Here is a 22323-nt window from a genome sequence, read left to right on the forward strand (position 1 = left end):
ATCAAAAAAAATTAACGTTAATAAACATATCATTTAATTATTTATCATTATTAATTAATTTATATATATATAAATAAGAACTTATATATATTATTTAAAATATCATAAAAATATTAATTTATTGTTTTTAAGAAATTTTTATTTTTTAAAAAGTCTAATATTATATATATTATATATTTTAAAAAACATTTAAATTCTACGTAAGATAATTAAATTATTGGAAAAATTTTTATTAAAATATTTCACATAGACGTAAAAATCAGAAAATATACTTAAATTTTAAAAAATAAGAACTTTAGGTATAATTACATTTTACAAACTATATATTTAATGAATTAATTAAACAGTGAATTAAATACACAAATACATAATAAATCATATATTCAGAGAGCAATAATTAATATATTATAAATATATTAAAATAATTAAATGCTTCATTATTATTTTAATTTATTTAAAATAATGCATTTTTTATTATTATAAAAAATTACTTACATTACATAAAAACGATACGATAATCTGTTTACGATTGTGAATTTAATATTTTTATATTGTAAATTTAATATAAAGAAAAATAATTCAATTACAAATATAAATTAAAATTATTTTAAAATATAATAAAAATAAAGAAATATATATTTACATATACAAATAATTGATGCAATAAAATTTATTCGTTAAATTATATTTATATAATATAAATTTTATCACGATTTTATATTTTTTATATATTCCAAGTTAAAAATTATACTATTATAAGTTGTCGGTTAGAAATTGTCAAGTATATATTTAAAATTAGAACATAGAATATAATACAGTATAGATATCACATGTATAGTCTAAAAGAAATATTTCTTTTCGTGATATACAAAACATTTTTGATTGGTTATCCAGTTAATATATTTATCTCGTAACCAATCAAATTTCTATTGAGATGCGTCATGTAGCGACATGAGCGCTACTATGCAGCATACTTTTAAAATACAACCCCACCATCATTGTCAGCATAAGGAGGAAGGAAGATGGCCGCGAAGAGCGAGAAAGAAAACAATCTCGGAGAGCGTTAAAAGTGGTAGAAGAACACGGTACCTCGAAGGAGAACGAAGTACGAATCGTCGAAAACTCTCCAGCCTCAGATTACCTTAACCACCACGAGACAATAGACACTCGAAAACGACACGAAAACGAGTGTTGAATAGTTACATGTGCGTCCTTGTTACGAAGAGGTCAGTCTGTCGAGGATCGTCCTTGGAATCGCTCGTCCCTGAAGCCGGCTCAAGGAGCTAGTGATCTCAAAAACAAAAATGGCGGACGTTGACTCGAGGGTGGATCATTCGGATCCCGAATTGCGATTCCTTTCAGTTGACAGGAATAATTTTAATGATCCTGCAACTCAAGCCGAATGGACACAGAAAAAATTAGTTTGGGTACCTCACGAAACTCAGGGTTTCGTTGCAGCCGGGATAAAGGGTGAACGGGGTGATGAAGTCGAAGTGGAGATTGCCGAAACTGGAAAACGGGTCCTTGTCGCAAAAGATGATATTCAGAAAATGAATCCACCAAAATTTGATAAAGTTGAAGATATGGCTGAATTAACGTGTTTAAATGAAGCTTCTGTACTGCATAACCTCAAAGACAGATACTACTCCGGCCTCATTTACGTGAGTTTGACAGATTTTATCATTTTCCGTTACTAACACTGTCAAAAGAAAACTAAAGATATTGTTTTAAAAAAAATTTGAATTTTTTTCTAAAACAAGAGAGAAATAGAATAAATGATTCGAAAAAATAAGATTGAATATCTTTATTAGTTTTTTTTTTTTAATACAAAAGAAATTAAGATCAATTGCAATAAAATTAATAATAAAATTATTTACAAAATTCATTTTTTGCTATTAAGTCTTAATATAATATTATACAATACAAAATATAATATTTATTGGGAATATTCAAATTGTTTTTATAAATGCATCTAATAAAATTTTATTCTTTGCATTGTTATTTAATCTTTATTTATTTTTTTTTTGTACAATAATAGTTTTAAAAAAAGAATTATTATAATTTTTAATATTTTTAATATTTCTTTAATAATATTAAAAAATATATAATAATAAAATATATTAGTCATATAGTATTTATTACAAATTAAATGTTGCAAATTTTTTTACTCTTATATTTTATTTTTTTTTAATATTTTTTTTTTTTAAATATCTTATCAACCAGATTAGTAATGATAATTATTATATATATATTCTATAAATAATTGATATCAAGATAAAATTATTATTAATTTATATATACTGATAGAAAGAATATCGATAAAGAGATGAAAAAATATTTATCAGAAAATGTAATATGAAAAGGAAAATTATATACATTGTAGTACCTCATATAGATAAATGTTCAATGATTATTTACATGATATGATGATAATTCATTTGATACATTATATTACTTATAAATAATGTATTGAATTATTCTAGTAATTCTATAAAATGTATTTATTAGAAAATGAAATTTATTTCGATATAAGTTATAAAATATTATTGAATGATATTTGAAATGATTAAATGTTCATCAAATTATTTTAATATTATTTCTTTTTATTAAATTTTTTTTTTTTTATTATTTAAAATATTTTTTTTTTCATGATATATTTTAATATTTAATATTTAATTATTATAAGTAATAATTTGTGAATATTTATAAAACACAAATTAATTACAAATCAAATTTTTAATTTTTATATTGCTTTTGATTTTTTTTTTTTTTTTTTTATATATTAGAAGTCAAACGTTTAAAGTAAATTAAACATACTTGTAAACAGGATACTAACCTATCCCAATGTTCTCAGTGAATTTGATTATCTCACAGTGTTGTGATCGAGCTTTTTCTCGTACGTTTCTAATTAAAATTATCTATTTTTGTGATTTCTCTCGTTGGAAGCGCTGCGTGTACTTATCTCTCAAACTTCGTGATGGGTAACAATAATAAACAAAATATTATCTCATTTTAAAATAATATATATATATTTGTATTAAAATTGTTATTTAACAAATAATTAAAAAAAATACATAATATATATATATATAGGTTATTATAAAAATTAATTATATATATATATACATATATCGATAATTAATTTAATCGAAAAGATTTAAATATCTTTTTTTTTTATTCGTAAATAATTAATAAATTGAAATATTTTCGGTTGTGATAAATGATTGCGTAACTTACTTTTCAAGTGAATGAACTTTATTGAAAAATACTCGAAAGAAAAAAAAAGAAGCGTGATTAAATTTTTTTATAGAAGTAAATAAAAATATAAAAAAAAAGGTAAATACGAAATAATTTATTGAAAAATTAATTTAATTTGAAATATATTTAATAAAATATTATTATTTCGTAATAAAATTTATGCTTTAAATTATATATGTTGTATGTATAAATTTGAAGAGTAATTTTTTGTTTTGTATACTAAATTTCTATATATACGATTGTTGTTCATTGAACCACTATGAAGGAATAATATTCCAATGACAACATTCTACTTGTCAGAGTATCAAGTTATTAATATATACATAGAAGGAAAGATAATTCCATATACAGGGTGTCACCTAAGATTGGGATCCATATTGTCCAAATGAATGGAAAATGTAATTTTTACAGAAAAATTAAATATTTTCAAGAAGAATATTTACGTTATTAATTTTGTTTTTTCTATTCTATTGATTTAGAATTATATACAACAACTTAATTGCACAATATATTATATTTTTATAATATATGTATTAATATATTGTTAAATTTTTTCTTTTTCTTTTTTAGAAAAATTACTTTATGAAATGAATGACTTAAAATTATTATGATCATACATCAAATGGACAAATTTAATTCATAAGCTTGGAAATATAGTTTTCTGAAAAAGGAAAAATATGAATATAAACGAACATGTCATTTAAAATAAATACAACTCCAAATACAACATTCAAATAAAAATAAAAATTTAATTATACTAAATTTACCAATTTATGTTTCTCATGAAATTATTTAATTTTTGTCTAAAACATTTTTCCGTATAATGAACTGTTTGAATAATATCTCAGATTCCAATCTTAGGTGATTCACCTCGTATGTTTTATGTTTCCTTCGCTTTTGTATTATTGTAAACACGAGCAAAAAAAATAAATAGCAAAATAAGATAAATAATAATAAATGGAAACATAGAGTTGAAACATTCAAGAAGAAACTTCAATGTTAATAGATGGTTCAATCGTGGTTCACTGTTATCAGGGACTGATAACAGCCATACCTTATTTCCACGTAGCATTGACTCACCGTGGCTTTTAGCATTCTCCGAAGGTTATATTTCAATTCAAAAATTTTTTACCGTGTAATCAAGAATTAACCAAGATACGTGAAATTAATATTTGAAAAATTTTAATTGTTAATATTATCTTTTGATTATCAGATACAGATATTTTTACCTTATTAAAATGCAATGTTAATTATTATTATTATTTTTTTTTATTCATATATCGCGCAATTAGGATAAAGAAAAGAATCGATAGTCTTCGTAATTATCGATTTGATAATTGAATTTTAAAAACTAACCTCTTTCATGATATAAATGAATTCTATTTCCTATCTAAAAAAAAAAAAAAAAACTATCAAAAGTTAGACATTTTTTATTTGAATACTTTCTTTGTTGGTAAATAGTCTAACCGAAAGCGTATCTGAAGATCATGCAGAGTTTTATCGATCGATATTAATTAAAAGAACTGCGGTTTTTATTGGGCCTTACGATATAGAAATATCTGCTTACGTATGGCAGGCATTCTAGGACACGAGGGAATGACGTCATGCATGTACCTCGTACGTGCTGATTTTTCTTCTTTCAATCCGCGGTATATATCACATTCCGAACGACGTTCCAAAAATCATCCGAATCTTCAAACGCATAGTCGATCGTAATCGTAATCGAGTATTAAAACGAACAATTTTATTCCTCGTGCGAATATTAATAAAATCAATATCGACTTTATCATAAAAAAAAAAAACCGAAGAGAATCGGTTATTTCTTTTTCTAAATAATTTTCGTTAAATTGAAAACTGTCCCGAAGGCGCACGCGTTCACAAATATTTCTCTCGCGCCTCTCTGTGTGCTTTACAATTTGTATATTAAATTTTAACATTGCTTCGTTAACTTGTCATCTCCACAACGAGAATTATAAAATGAATTATGTCAGTGAAAAATGATTATCAGAGGATCGAGCGAAAAACATCGGTGTTTTTCTTCTCTCCGTCGAATTTAGAGGAGAAGAGAAAAGAGAAAGAGAACGATCAGGGAGGAGTCCTTATAAGGACGAGTGTCCTTAACCTGCTTCCTCGCGGTACCGTAAACGTACCGATGTAATATACCGGTGACGAGAGTCGAAGAGGAAAAGAGAAAGAGGCAAGTTTCGTTAAAGATTTCGTGCCTTTTATAGTCAAGACGCAGTTTCGGTCTTCTTAGGAAAGAAACCGAACTCTGATGAAACCGCACAGATTCCGGGATAAATCGAACATGTCGCTTCATCATATGTCCTTGTCTTTCTCTCTTCTTTCCCCCTCCTTCTTTCATCCCCACTCCTCCTTACTTCTCTTTCCCTCTCTGTGAGTAGTTTTCTTTCATTTCCCTCCTCTCTTTTACTTTCTTCTCTGCGCAATTATGAGCCAGAGAGTCTCTCGAAAAAAAATAATGCTTCGCGTCTATTTAATTTGGAATGTATTGAAACATCTTTTCTTAACCTTATTTATTTTAAATTTCTACAGCATTACGAAATTATTATAAAATGTAATAAATATTTTTATTTTTTTTTCAGAATATATTTCGTGTATATATATATATAAAATATTGTGTCATGATGCATTTTAAAACCCGTGATAAATTGTGAAGGAAAACAGCGCATTTAATATGCTTCAATTACTAAAGATTTCTGCATCAAGTTATTTTAATAATCAATAACTCAATTATTATTAATTATATGGAAAAAAAGAAATACATAGAATTATCGTAAACTTTTCTATCATTTTCAGGATAAATAAGATTCAAAATAATTTTTTTTTCGACGATTGCAAATATTAATGATAATAATAAAAATAAAGGAAATTAAGGTAACGTAGTGGCGCTAGCAGCCATTAATTATGCTGCATTGGTAGATAGGAGACCAGCGTTTTATTTTTTCAACGAATTAACGTTGAAAGTGACATTACCTTTTCCCTGCGTCACCGAGTCAAGAAAGAGATGCAATTTTCCTTTAGAGGGAGTTAAAGTCAGTGGTTGTTAGTGAGCTATAACCAAGAATGTTAGGCAGGTCGACGACACGACACTCTCGGAGACCGGTTTTGGAGACCTTCGAGGAGAGAGTTCTGTTTAAAAAAAAAGGAAAAAAAAAAAAAAAAAAAAGGAAAAAAAGAGAACAAAATAACCGTGGATCTTTACTTTGCATTGAGAGATTTTGTTCAATTACGTTTATCCGTGTTGGGAGAAAAAAAAAATGGCGAGACAATAAATGATTTTTCTTTCAATTGAACTTATCGTTAATAATATGTATAAATTATTATATTTTTAAATTATGAGATTGTTGGAAAATAATGGATTCTTTGTCTCAAAAAAATATTTTGAAATAATAATAATAATATAATATCTTCTTATTTTAAAAATATATTTTAAAATTAAATTTAATTTCTTAAAAATATTACATATATATTGTAAATTACATAATTTTGGATTCATACGACCGGATGCATAACAATAAGATAGTTTGTATCGATTATTAGGTCACCATTTCATTATTTCAACGAATGTACCGCAAATCCATCGCCATCCTCTTATCAATTGTTCTGAAACAGAGCAAAGTTATTTAACCTCTTATCGAACCGACTACCGGTACAATTATTATCGTTGAAATGAATTGTTGTTATATTTTAATATATAATGTTTCTCTATCTCTTCACTTTATATATACATATACATATATCATAACCTTTTATTTTATATTATTATAGTAAAAATAATACAAAGGATCAATCGAAGGAAGAAAAAAAATTTGGTGGAAATTTAAAATTTCAAGAGGAGGCAACGAAAAATGTTCTCGATCGTTTCCTATTTGACATTTTTTCGTGGTTACACACACACACCAGTGTATGAACTCGTGTAAAGTGTAAACCGATCCCGCTTGCTCATCTTTCCCGAATGGTGACGCATACCTCAGGCTTTCCGTTCGAGTCGTTAAATTATTCATTAAAATGAAAAAGAAAGCTATTGCCAAAAGTTCCATCCTGCTCTACCGATAATTTTATCGATTTTCGATTATCATTATTATTCGAGCCACGTGTTTCGTCACATCTGTCCTTCTAAAAATTCTATAAAACGTAATTTTCGAATCAAAAATTAAAAAAAAAAAAAAAACAAAGCGATCTTCTTTGTTGTTGTTGTTCATGTTTATCCGCATAGTGTATAGTCGTTTATCAATTTATATAGGGTTATTGATGATTAAAGTGCGTAGCAAATTGCTTCGAGTATATATTGCTACGCAACTTCTATATAACTGCCTCGCACGTGAATTATTTATGCGTCGTAAGTTAACGTTTAAGAGGGGAGAAGGGAAAAAAAATCTTATATATCTGGTATTTTTATCAAAATTAGACTCGATAATAATAATAATATCGTTCGGTTAATTTAAACTCTTTTTTGTATTTTTAATTATTACGTTAAATTGTTATTGATCGTAATTACGTTTTTTTCAATGCAATTATCGATACCATTACTTAAAATCTAAATTAATTTTCTTGACATATATTGTTCAATAATTGATAATCAAATAACCAAATAAATTTTAACGCGATCATGGTTGTTTTTTTATACGTTATTTTATTTTATTTTATTTATGTTTCGTCGATATTTCTCGATTTTTATTTTGTTTATCTCAACGTTATTCTTTTAATATACATTAAACAAGCAAGTCAAAAGTCGATAGGAGCTCTGACTGCTTTCCATATCAGTAACGGTTGTACATTGTCCTCTAAAAAGCATGAGAGAAATTCTTGTGCGGAGGAGAATGTTGTCACGAATGTTGAGCGACATAAAAGAAAAATACTTTATTTATACCTCCTTTTATATTTTGAAACCTCGGAAAAATAAAAGTATTAGAAACGTTCAAGGAAAAAAGATATTATTTTAATTTTATATTGATATTCTTTTTTTTTTTTTTTCTTTTTTTTTTTCGGCGATAATTTACATATGGATATGTTGTTAACCTTGAACTCGTTATGTGAAAAATGCAAGAGACATATTTTACTTGGTTGGGATTATGGACGCACGTATGGTATGAGTCAGAAATATATATATATATATTTTTTTTAGGAAATTTATTTAACAAATATTACGTTTATAAGATGGAAATTGGACTATGAAACAGAAACTGAACTACACGAATATAATATTGATAATGAAAAACGTTTTATTAATATATATATCTATACGTGTCATATTTGAGGTTATGTTTCACACTATTATTGAATAAACATTATCTTCGTCTCTCATTATTTTATTTATGAAAGAATTTGTTTAATTTATTTAATTTATCAAAACGCGTTTACATGGATAACTTTTAGATTCAAAAATATCATTTTTTCCATGGCGAGATATTCGAGGGGGAAAAAAATCAGCGTAATGGAGAAAATTTTTCTTCTATTATTCGCTCGGCCATTCACATCGGTTCGTTGGTATGATTGCAGACATACTCAGGACTATTCTGCGTGGTGGTAAATCCATACAAGAGGCTGCCAATTTACACGGAAAAGATAATGGAGAGGTATAAGGGTATTAAGAGACACGAAGTTCCACCCCATGTTTTTGCCATTACGGACACCGCATACCGTTCTATGCTTCAAGGTAATTAGTCTTTCTATTTGTCGTTCGACTAATTTCTTGAGTCATTAAGGGTTATCAAGATATTTAAGTGTTGATATATCGTCTTTGGTCAATTTTTCTGAATTTTACGTTATTTTATAATCTTCTCTGAATCTTTTTTTTTTTTTTTTGATTTATTCAAATTTCAATCTAATCGGTAAAAGTAGTGGGTATGCTTTTCAAAATATAGCTATCGGTCAAACGTGTATTGTATTTCTTTGTTTACATACAGATCGTGAGGACCAGTCAATTTTATGCACCGGTGAATCCGGCGCTGGTAAAACAGAAAACACGAAGAAAGTAATTCAATACTTGGCATATGTTGCTGCCTCGAAACCGAAATCGAATGCGGTAAGTTAATTAACTAAATATTTATATGTTTTAGACAGGATTCGATGCAATAAGGATCATAGAATTTATAAACATTTAAGATGTAAAAAAATAAAAAAAAAAACAATACTATTTTATTTCATTATCTCTGTATAGAATTTTATAGAAATTTAAGTAGAATAGAATTTATATTAGAATAGATTATTGTTAATAATATATATTATTTTTTCTTCTTTGCACTGATTTATTACAATTATTTTAATATATTTTAATATACATATGATAGATTTTTATAATATTATTTTTTCTTCTTTGCACTGATTTATTATTCTTATTGTAATTATTTTAACATATTCGGATACATATGATAGATTTTTATAATTATAATTTTTGTTATTGAGTATTGAGAAAGAATTATGGAAGTATATATATTGCAGATATTCTCTATATTCTCTTAATTTAGATATTTTTAATAAAAATATAGAATTTATTTCATATTACATGAACTATTCATTTTAAAATGATTAAATATATATAAGATGTAAAATTATATTTAATTTCTTTCTATTGATGATTTTTTTTTCTATATTAAATATTTTATACAAATAATAATCTTGTATTTTCTTAATTTAAATATTGTGTTATAGCACAGTATATAGTCAATGGAGTAAAATTTGATGCATTCATTAAAAAGTAATTGAGTAATCATATCTTCCAATATTCTTCGAAAGAATTCAAATTAAAAAAAAATCGTTTCGTTTTAATTACTAATTAAGAGTATTGTAAATTTAATTTTCAGTGCATGAAAATTTCTGTACATAATCTTTCTTTTCTCTTTCCGATGCATGATGCTTCGTAAATTTCATACGAGTGTAAACGAAAATATAAGTAAAAAAAAAAAAAAAAAAAAAGAATAAAATTACATAATACAGATAAAAAATTGAGAAATTTTTACCGAATCAATTAAATGTTAAAAGCAACTGAAACAAAAATTACATCAATTAATATATCATACATCTTTTTTTTAAAATAAATTTTTTCAAATTTATTTTTTAATAATTATAATAAATTTTTTAATTTCAAAATAACCAACACAATTATAATAATAGTTTGAGAAATGCAAAGTACATATTTACATTGTAAGATAACAAAGGACGGAAATTCAGCCTCAGTTTCCGCGGTTAGATAAAAAAATTTGAGCACGAATAAGATAAATTATAATACATTTCTTAAAATATATCAAAAAAAAAAAAAAAAAAAAAAAACGCCGTTGTATGACATTCAAGAGATACTTCATAATAAAGCGCCTTATTTAAATTTAAAAAAATTTATTTTTGTTAAAAGATCGATTAATTATAATTGTGAAAGATAAGAAAAATATTTGATATTTTATTATTAATTACTGAATGATGAAGAAAAAAAAAGAAGAAAAAAAGAAATAAAACGATATATTAAATCGAACGGTATAAGTAAACGCGTACGTTACACATCGATTGTGTAAGAATTACGTGAATCGATTTACGAAGTCGATCATCGAATACTGGACGACTGTTCTCCGCGATCGCGATAGATAATGATAGGCCATCGTAGATCACTGGCTCTCGAAGGATCTTTCCTTTTTCAGTGAAACGATCCACTTATCGGCCTAACTCGGCTTTGACTCATTCTCGTCGGACTATTCTGAGTCACCGTATGCTTCGAAACTTGTGTTCTTATATAGGAAAAAAATTACCCGTCGTTCCCTTTTCGTGTGTTTCATAATTCGATATTAACACAATCGCGTGAATTGTATAAATTGCAAAATCATCGAGAAGAGAGATTTTACGATCCGTCATGTGCCTGAAATTATTTAATATAAATAATTTTTAAAATAATAATAATTGATTTTTATATATACATATATATATACAATTTAAATATCGATATTATCATCGATCGATAAATAAAAGGTATCGAATAATTAATTAATAAATAAAAATAGAATTATTTTTTTTCTTTTTTTTTGCATAACGAATAGATATCTTATTTATTCGGATTTTTATCGATTCACACCGAGACATAAACATTCTGTGATGGATATTCGGTTGATGTTTCAGTTGTTTGAATTTGTCAAAACTTCGAATGAAAATTAAGAAACTCGTGAACTCTAAGGCTCGTGAATTTAATTTTATAAAATTCTTTCATTCCCGGTGCTGACTTTCGGCGGCCACAACATACCTAGACACCAAGTCCGGCATTAATCATAGTAAGTCAACAACAAAATGATCAACATTCCGCTCACGCGATACATATGCGCTATCTGCCTTCTTTATGTCTCTTACGTTTTCTTTTCATTTATTTTTATTTATTTATTTTTTTTTTTTTTTGGCTTTTTGTTTCATGTCATATTTTTTTTCAAGCTTTGATTTACTAACTATATATTTTGTATTCCAAGATTTTAGAGGTTTTTTTTTTTATCTCGATAACTTTGTTAACTTCTTATAATATAAATATAAATGCACGTTAAAAATATATTAATTCGTTTGATGGATATTTTTAGTAATTAATTTTTTTTTTTTTTTTTTTTTTTTTTTTTAATGATTTTAAGTCGATCGTTCATTTTTAACTTTTCTTGTTTTAACGAGAAATTAATCTAGCTTTATTACTTCCCTTCCCGTCCTCTTCTTCACCCTCTCCTTCCCTTTTCCTCTTTTATTTTGCGTACTAATAAAATGGAATTAATCGAATATCATTGGTTTGAATATGTTTTTAACTAATAATAATAACTTTAATCGATTGAAGAGGAGAACAAATTCTAACATATTTTTCTTTATTTTTTTTTTTTTTTTTTTTTTTTTTTTTTTTAACGCTGCTCGCTGGATTTAGGGTTCCGGAAATATTTCGGATAAATTTGCGGTAATTAACGTGAGAGTCAACTAATTAAATTATTTATTAATATATTCTCTGTCGTGTGTGTTTAAATGTGTATGTGTGAATGTTTTATATATACATATATATATATATGCTTCTTACTTATTTATTTTACTTTGTGCTTAATCGCATAAAATTTTAAGTAGAATAATTATTAAAATTATTCTGGATATTAAAATTTCAATTAGAATAATTTTCTTTTTCTTTTCTTTGTGATAATATATTTTATAAATCTGGAAATTTATTTATGACTAATTTATTTTCATTTTAAGGATAATTTTTTTAAATTTGAAGATTAGAAGAATTTAAGATAGAAAGTATATATAATATAATGGATAGTATTCTTTGGAATTAACATTGAGCTTATAAATTGCTTATTTTTGCGTTAATTATTTAATATAACAATTTCTTTTTTGTCTTGATTGAAATTAAAAGAAATTGTTAACAAGTTAATATCAATTATGAACAATATCAGAATCGTTTTCTGAAAACAATTATTTTACAGTGTAATTCATATTAAATTTTATGTATATTGTTGCTTATTTTTTATTCATCGCAGCTTTATTTTATTTTTGCATGTATGTTGTAAACTTTTTTTTTTAATTACATGTCAATTAAAAATTTGGAAATAATATTTATTATCTGTGCAGTAAATTTATGAATGTATATCATTTAATAACTTTTCAATATTCATATTGTAAAATTATATGAAAAAATATATTTTTATTTTTATAAATATCAATTAATAATAATTTTACAAATGTGACATATTTATTATTACAATTAATTCATTTTTTTGAAATATATTTTTATTTATAAAAAAAATGATTATATTTCATGTGAAACAAATAAAAGTTTATTTTATTTTAATTAATATAATTAATTTTTATGGTGATAGGGTGAATTGGAACAACAACTTTTACAAGCAAATCCGATTTTAGAAGCTTTTGGGAACGCAAAAACAGTGAAAAATGACAATTCATCCCGATTTGTAAGTTTTACAAAATTTATTCTTTTTAAACATTATATTATTTTCTTCAAAGATTCAATCAAGTTATTTTAAAATTTTTTCATAATTTTCTTTAAATTCTTCGAGATATTTAAACAATGCAAAAAAATTGTGTTTTTATATTATAAAAAATTCTTTAAAAATAAGTAATTATAATTTTAATGATAATCGAATAATTATTTGTAACAGGGTAAATTTATACGAATAAACTTCGATGCTTCCGGTTACATTGCTGGTGCAAACATAGAAACGTATCTTCTGGAAAAGTCAAGAGCAATTCGACAAGCAAAGGATGAAAGAACTTTCCATATATTTTATCAACTTCTAGCTGGTGCCTCACCTGAACAAAAGAGTAAGTTGGTTCTTTTATTTCAATATGTTGGTAAGCGTGCGTGAATATTTGAATAAACTTTGAATAAACTTGTTTCGAACAATTTTGAAGATAAATTCTGATAAACATTTTGAAATTATATCGGTTCAATAAAAATATAAGACTCGTTTCAACAAAATCATTAATACATATGTATTATCAGTTCATCAGTTGCGTTACATAAATGTTCTCTACGCGCTTAGACCAAGCCCAGATGGGACTGTTTATTACTATACGAAGTGAATCGATATTCCCGCTTCGAAACACTGAACGTTTCCGCCCATTATGCGTTGTATTTGTTAGGGATATTTTATTTTGATCCGTATTCGAATTACTATTCTTAAATGATTTAAACGATTTAAAGCCTATTCTTTCAGGATACGAACTACTTAAAACAACCTTCTTCATAGATGACTCAGCTGTACTACCTGACTTGAAATTCAATTATTAAATGCGGAATGTGTGACCTATCATTTTTAAACATTGTTTAATAAGAATAAATCATTGTTAATTATTTAATTCGCAAAATTTTTAATATTTATATAATCAAAATAATTTTTAATATAAATAATTATAATAATTTAATTACATACCATCGAACAAATTCCTTTTAATATTTGTTTTTATGCTTAAAGAAAGAAGAGATCAAAATGAAAAAAAATATTTCTCAAAAATGTTTTATATTTCATTATTATATTAAATTAATTATAAATAATAATAATTTTTTTTATATCTTAAAATTATTTTTTTAATTTCTTTGAAAAAAAGAAAATAATATAAAATAATATTTATGAAATTTTTCAGAGGAGTTTATCTTGGAAGATCCAAAACACTACCCATTCTTGTCCAATGGCGCATTGCCAGTTCCAGGAGTAGACGATTCAGCTGAATTCTTCTCAACTGTAAAATCTATGCATATCATGGGCATGACAAATGAAGACTTTTCTTCAATTTTTCGTATTGTATCCGCGGTGATGCTTTTCGGTTCCATGCAATTCCGTCAAGAAAGAAACTCGGACCAAGCTACGTTACCGGATAATACTGTTGCTCAAAAAATTTCTCATTTGTTAGGTTTGAGCGTGACGGAAATGACGAAAGCATTCTTAAAACCGAGAATCAAAGTCGGTAGAGATTTTGTAACAAAAGCACAAACAAAAGAGCAAGTTGAATTTGCAGTAGAGGCAATTTCGAAAGCTTGCTATGAAAGAATGTTCAGATGGCTTGTGAACAGGATCAATAGATCGTTGGATCGAACGAAAAGACAAGGAGCAAGTTTTATCGGTATCTTAGATATGGCCGGTTTTGAAATATTTGAATTAAACAGTTTTGAACAATTGTGTATTAATTATACGAATGAAAAATTACAACAATTATTCAATCATACCATGTTCATTTTGGAACAAGAAGAATATCAAAGAGAAGGAATCGAGTGGAAGTTCATTGATTTTGGATTAGATTTGCAACCAACTATCGACTTGATTGATAAACCAATGGGTATGTTTAAAAATTTATATTTAATAAATTTAAACTTTTTTTTATTAATATAATATTTTTGTTCATTTCACAATAAATTCAATTATTAAATAAGAAAATTTTATTTTACAATAGGTATTATGGCATTGTTGGATGAAGAATGTTGGTTTCCCAAAGCAACAGATAAAACGTTTGTTGAAAAATTAGTAGGTGCTCATAGTGTGCATCCAAAATTTATGAAAACAGATTTCAGAGGTGTTGCAGATTTTGCTATTATACATTATGCTGGAAAGGTTGATTATTCAGCAGCTAAATGGTTAATGAAGAATATGGATCCTTTGAATGAAAATGTTGTTAGCTTACTACAAAATTCACAAGATCCGTTCGTTTGTCATATTTGGAAAGATGCGGAAATTGTCGGAATGGCTCAACAAGCATTGACAGATACACAATTTGGTGCAAGAACAAGAAAAGGCATGTTTAGAACAGTTTCTCAATTATATAAAGAACAATTGGCAAAATTAATGATTACTCTAAGAAATACTAATCCCAATTTTGTGAGATGTATTATACCCAATCATGAAAAAAAAGCTGGAAAGATTGATGCACCATTGGTATTAGATCAACTGAGATGTAATGGAGTTTTAGAAGGAATTCGAATTTGTCGACAAGGATTTCCAAATAGAATACCGTTTCAAGAATTCAGGCAAAGATATGAACTTTTAACACCGAATGCAATTCCTAAAGGGTTTATGGATGGAAAAAAAGCTTGCGAGAAGATGGTAAGAAAATATAATCTTATTTACATATTAAAATTCGATGTTAAAAAATGATCATTCTCTTAATAATATAATATTGATTATATTGAAATATTTGAAATTTATATTTCAATCAATTATATATAATTTTAAATGTAATTTATATACTATTTAATTGTTTTTATTGTATAAAATATATATTTAAAAATTTTATAAAATTTTTATTTCAGATTCAAGCTCTTGAACTTGACCCTAATCTTTACCGCGTTGGTCAATCAAAAATTTTCTTTCGTGCTGGAGTTTTGGCTCATCTTGAAGAAGAACGTGATTATAAAATTACTGATATAATTGTCAATTTTCAAGCATTCTGTCGTGGTTTCCTTGCTCGTAGAAATTATCAGAAACGTTTACAACAGTTAAATGCTATTAGAATTATTCAGAGAAATTGTGCTGCTTATTTAAAACTTAGAAATTGGCAATGGTGGCGTTTATATACTAAAGTAAAACCACTTTTGGAGGTAACAAAACAAGAAGAAAAATTAACTCAAAAAGAAGATGAATTAAAACAAGTACGAGATAAATTAGAATTACAATTACATTCTGCACAAGAATATGAACGGAAATATCAACAAGCTATGGAAGAAAAAACTATGTTAGCAGAACAATTACAGGCTGAAGTTGAATTATGTGCAGAAGCAGAGGAAATGCGAGCAAGATTAGCAGCCAGAAAACAAGAACTGGAAGAAATTCTTCATGATTTAGAAACAAGAATTGAAGAAGAAGAAGAAAGAAGTGCTGGTTTGGCTCAAGAAAAAAAGAAGTTACAATTAAATATAAGTGATCTTGAAGAGCAATTGGAAGAAGAAGAAGCTGCTAGACAAAAATTACAGCTAGAAAAAGTACAATGTGATGCAAAAATTAAGAAACTTGAAGAAGATCTTGCACTTTCTGATGATACAAATCAAAAATTATTAAAAGAGAAAAAAATTCTTGAAGAAAGGGCAAATGATTTATCTCAGACACTTGCTGAAGAAGAAGAAAAAGCAAAACATTTATCAAAATTAAAAGCAAAACATGAAGCAACAATTGCAGATCTTGAAGAAAGGTTGTTGAAAGATCATCAACAAAGACAGGAAGTGGATAGATCAAAGAGAAAAATAGAAACTGAGGTATCAGATTTGAAAGAACAACTTGCAGAAAGGAAGACACAGGTATAATTTTTATAAATTATTTTTTTTTTTTTTCAAAAGAAAATTATTTATTTTTATTTTTGGAAATAAAATTATATAAAAAAAATTTTTAATTAATTTAATATGAAGTAACAAATATATTTTCATACAATTTCTAATATGAACAATAAGAACGATAATAATAATAATAATTTTATTTTAATATTAATGAATTTTTTATAGGTAGAAGAATTTCAATTGCAACTTGGCAAACGTGAAGAAGAATTAAATCAAATAATGGCAAAAATGGATGAAGAAGGTGCAGCTAAAGCTCAAGCGCAAAAGGCTCTTCGTGAATTAGAGTCTCAATTAGCTGAACTTCAAGAAGATTTAGAAGCTGAGAAAATTGCTAGAGGAAAAGCTGAAAAATTAAAACGAGATTTAAATGAGGAATTAGAAGCATTGAAAAATGAATTATTAGATTCTTTAGATACAACTGCTGCGCAACAAGAATTAAGAAGCAAACGGGAACAAGAATTAGCAACATTAAAAAAGAATTTAGAAGAAGAAACATCGATACACGAAGCAACGTTAGCAGATATGCGTCATAAACATACACAAGAATTAACTGCTTTAAATGAACAAATGGATGCATTGAAAAAAACTAAAACTGTTTTAGAAAAAGCAAAAGCAACATTAGAGGCAGAGAATGCTGATTTAGCTACAGAACTTAGATCTGTTAGTGCTAGCAGACAAGAATCAGATAGAAGAAGAAAGCAAGCAGAACAACAACTTGCTGAAATAAATGCAAAACTTGCAGAAGTGGAAAGAAATAGACAAGAATTGGTAGAAAGAGTAACAAAATTACAACAAGAATCTGAAAGTATTATGCAACAATTGGAAGCAGCAGAATTAAAAGCTTCTGCAGCTTTAAAAGCTTCAGCAACTTGTGAATCTCAGTTTACTGAACTTCAGCAACAACTTGAGGAGGAAACTAGACAAAAATTAGCTTTAAGTTCAAAACTGAGAGCATTAGAAAGTGAAAAGGAAAGTTTACATGATCAATTAGAAGAAGAAGAAGAAGCAAAGAGAGCTTTAGATAAACAGGTATAATTTATTGTTAATTTTTTTAAAAATGAGACATTAAGTAATTTTCATTTTCATCTTATTTTATAATATATATTTGTAATTATTACATATATATATAAATGTATATATAATTTGTTATTAATATCTAATTATTTTTAATAAAATTATTTAAAGATTCTGTTTATTTATAATAGGTTCTGGGCTTAAATGTTCAGCTGGCTGAAGCAAAGAAAAGAGCTGAAGAGGAAGCTGAAGCCGCTGCAGCATTAGAAGAAGCAAGAAAAAGATGTATGAAAGATATTGAAGCACTTCAAAGACAAGTTGAAGAATTGCAAGCTGCTAATGATAAATTAGATAAATCAAAAAAGAAGATTCAAGCAGAAGTAGAAGATAGTATTATTGAACTTGAAGCGCAAAGAGCAAAGGTGCTGGAATTGGAAAAAAAGCAAAAGAATTTTGACAAGGTAATTATAAATATAATCTTGATCATTTATTGAAATTAATAAATTATAACTTTATATAATAATTCTTAATTTTATAAATTTCAATTGAGCTTGGTTTTGACCAAATGTTTATAAAAATAAATAAATTTATATTAGTATTTTATTTTATTAATAAAGATAATTATTTATTCATTTTAATAAAATAATTATCATTATTTCTTGTTTTTATTTGAAATTAATTTGAAATTAATAGAATTATTACTTCTTTTTAATTATTAACAATAGTTTGAGGATTTTTCTGTGAGTTTTTCATATAATTATCATTATAATTAATGATTAATAATATTTAATGTAGATAATTTGATATTTAATAACATATAAAAGTTATATACATTGAATCATTTGATTTATATAATATCTTATGGAATTATTTATACACAAATTTTTAGTTATATATGTATATTATTTAAAAATTGCATTTATATTAGCTGTATTGATTATGTATTAATATGTATTATGTATTAATAATATGTAATAATATATAATTTTAAATTATCATTTTTATAAAAAAGATAAATTTATTAAAATATATTATACAATTATAAGTATAATTTTTATTAAAAATGAGTTATGGTCCATAAGATGTTAATGTAATTTCATTTATAATATTCATTTTAACAAAAATTTTATCAATTTATAAAGTAATGATAAAATTAGCATAATTAATTTTAAAATTTTCCTTTCTCTTATTATTATTATTATTTTAAGGTGCTGGCCGAAGAAAAAGCCGTCTCCGAACAATATGCTGAGCAACGTGATGCTGCCGAACGTGAGGCTCGAGAAAAAGAAACTCGTGTCTTATCTTTAACTCGTGAACTTGACGAAATGAATGAAAAAGTTGAAGAACTTGAACGAATTCGTCGTGGTTTACAATCAGAACTTGATGAACTTGTAAATAATCAAGGAACAGCAGATAAAAATGTACATGAATTAGAAAAAGCAAAACGAGCTCTTGAATCCCAATTAGCGGAACAACGTTCTCAAGTAGAAGAATTAGAAGATGAATTACAGTTTACAGAAGATGCAAAATTGCGTCTAGAAGTAAATATGCAAGCTTTAAGAGCTCAATTCGAACGAGATTTACAAGCTAAAGAAGAACAGGCTGAAGAGAAACGAAGAGGATTAGTAAAGCAATTACGTGATCTTGAAGCAGAATTAGAGGATGAAAGAAAACAAAAAGCTGCTGCTATCGCACAACGTAAAAAGATGGAAGCAGATTATAAAGATATTGAACAACAATTGGAAATGCACAATAAAGTGAAAGAAGATGCATTGAAACAATTAAAGAAACTTCAAGCCCAAATAAAGGATTGTACTAGAGAAACCGAAGAAGCTAGAGCTGCTAGAGATGAACTGGCAGCAAGTGCTAAAGAAACTGAGAAAAAAGTAAAGAGCTTAGAAGCAGATTTGATGCAATTAACTGAAGATTTTGCTAGCAGTGAACGAGCTAGAAGAGCTGCTGAAAACGAAAGAGATGAATTACAAGAGGAACTCAATAATAATGCTAACAAGGGAACATTGATGTTAGATGAAAAACGCAGATTGGAAGCTAGAATAGCAACATTGGAAGAAGAATTGGAAGAAGAGCAATCAAATGCTGAATTACTAATGGATAGAGCTAGAAAAGCTCAAATAACTATTGAGCAACTAACAAATGATTTAACAACTGAAAGATCAACTACACAAAAATTGGAATCGCACAAATTGTTATTAGAAAGACAAAACAAGGAATTGAAAGCGAAACTTACAGAATTGGAAACTGCTCAAAGAGCAAAAACCAAAGCAACCATTCAACAATTGGAATCAAAGATTAACAATCTTGATGAGCAATTAGAAACTGAAGCAAAAGAAAGATTTGCACAACAAAAGATTAATAGAAAATTGGAAAAGAAATTGAAAGAATTGAGTTTACAGTTAGAAGACGAAAGAAGAAATTCAGATCAATATAAAGAACAAGCAGAAAAAGTAAATGCTAGAATGAAAGCTTTAAAAAGACAGCTTGACGAAGCTGAAGAAGAAATTAGCAGGCATAAGGCAATGAAAAGGAAAGCGCAAAGAGAAATGGATGATATGCTTGAATCTCAAGAAGAATTAACCAGAGAAGTTGCAAATCTTAAAAATAAATTAAGGTAATAATAATTTTTATTTATATTATACATTTATATTATTTTAAAAAAATCTTTATTTCATTCAATTTTTTTAGGTATTTATTTATTTTTTTTATTTCATTCTTTTTATACTTTGAATAGTAAACTGTTTTCTTTTTTTAATTTAAATAAATATAAATAAACATATAATAATTATAAAGGATTACTCAATATTGAAATAAAAAAATACATTTTATATAATTTATTTATTATAAAAAAAGTTTAAATTTAATAAAAAATTTGAATTGTTTATCTTTAGCTTACATTATTGAAAATTAGTTTGAAAATAAAAAATTACTATACATATTAAAATATTCAGGCGTCGAGGGAAAAAGAATAGTTCATACCCCACGTGAAAAAAGCGGAAATTCTTCAAGTCTCAAGCATTCCTCGAGTCTTGGTTAGTTTATAAATTAAATTATTTTTAATAATTTGAATTATATCATTTATAACTTACAATTAGATGTACATGCAATGTACAAAATATTCTATTATATTTTTATATATTTGCAATTATTTTCTTTTTTTTTGTTCTTAAATTAAAAATTAATTATTTTTCTTTATTTTATATATATATATATTTTTTTTTTATATTCATCTTCATATATTTGTTTGAACATTTTTAAGTGTAATAGATTATTATTATTCTTTTATATTTTATTTATATTTTAATTATAGATATATAATTTATTCAGTGACTGGGGAAAAATATAAAAAAACAAACATTTGTAGATAGAAAACAACATTTAATTTTAAAAGTTTTGATATAATAATATTATTTTATTTATTTATTATATTTTTGAAATTTTTCATCAGATTTCTTAAGTAACAGAATATGTAATTAAAAATTATTTAAAATATTTTTATAGACGAGGTGGACCTCCAATAAGCCTTAGTTCGACGCGTCTGAAACGCGGTTCCGTTCAAACCGGTGGATCCGGCGATGATTCAACGACTCAGGACGAAAGCATCGATGGTGAGGAAACTGTCAACTGAACAAGAAAACACAGCACTTATTGAATCCTCACAACACAGGAAATCCATAAACCCAGGTCCAAGAAGTGTGTACAAGATACGCTTCGACCAAAATTGAGTTCGAATCGGAGAACTCGTTTCTATGAGTTCAGAAGTCGATTCCAATGCACCCAACGATGCCATTAGATGAGGACGGCGGCTTTCTTCTGTACATATAAAAACCCGACAGGGCCGTACCAAGTAGTATTTTATTTCCGTTTTTTCGGAAATCTACAAAAAATGACGAATTTTCTTTGGATAGCTTGAAACAAATAATCCTCTTATATTTTTTACAAAGAGCTTATTAAGATCTTTTATTATTAATAAGCAAAAAGAAGGTTGTACAAGTAAATTTGTATCAAATTTTTTTAAGTTCAGCGTCCAAGATATACGCTTATAAAATATGTAAGTTAATACGCGTTAACAATGCTTGAATGCCATACTCTGTACACGCTTTATATTAGACATTCTTTCAATTACTTTATTGTTTTAATATTTTTGTCATTTTTTGTGGAAAACGCTACCATTTCGTCGGGTAAGATTGAAACTAGAAATATATTATTGGGGCTGCATAATCGATAATGAATTAACATCG

The 22323-nt window shown here is 26.2% G+C and overlaps 1 protein-coding gene across 6 annotated transcripts; it reads left to right on the top strand.

The window, feature by feature from the left end:
• The first annotated feature begins 1005 nt into the window (after positions 1-1005).
• LOC412092 (myosin heavy chain, non-muscle) lies at positions 1006-22264 on the top strand. Of its 6 annotated transcripts, none has more exons than XM_016913642.2 (15): positions 1006-1661; positions 8782-8938; positions 9189-9307; positions 11508-11531; positions 12152-12190; positions 13095-13187; positions 13395-13557; positions 14380-15069; positions 15184-15830; positions 16037-17017; positions 17219-18082; positions 18259-18528; positions 19276-20696; positions 21034-21114; positions 21584-22264. In XM_016913642.2, the coding sequence occupies exons 1-14, from the start codon at positions 1305-1307 to the stop codon at positions 21068-21070; spliced, it is 5862 nt and encodes a 1953-aa protein (XP_016769131.1). In that variant the 5' UTR covers positions 1006-1304; the 3' UTR covers positions 21071-21114; positions 21584-22264. The 6 variants fall into 6 exon arrangements, with proteins under 6 accessions (XP_016769131.1, XP_016769130.1, XP_006569827.1 ...); XM_016913641.2 differs by lacking the exon at positions 21034-21114 and having other exon boundaries at positions 21584-21690; positions 21750-22264; XM_006569764.3 differs by lacking the exon at positions 21034-21114.
• The last annotated feature ends 59 nt before the right edge of the window (positions 22265-22323 follow it).

Source organism: Apis mellifera, linkage group LG8 (assembly GCF_003254395.2).
Source record: "Apis mellifera strain DH4 linkage group LG8, Amel_HAv3.1, whole genome shotgun sequence".
Classification (NCBI taxonomy): Eukaryota; Metazoa; Arthropoda; class Insecta; order Hymenoptera; family Apidae; genus Apis; species Apis mellifera.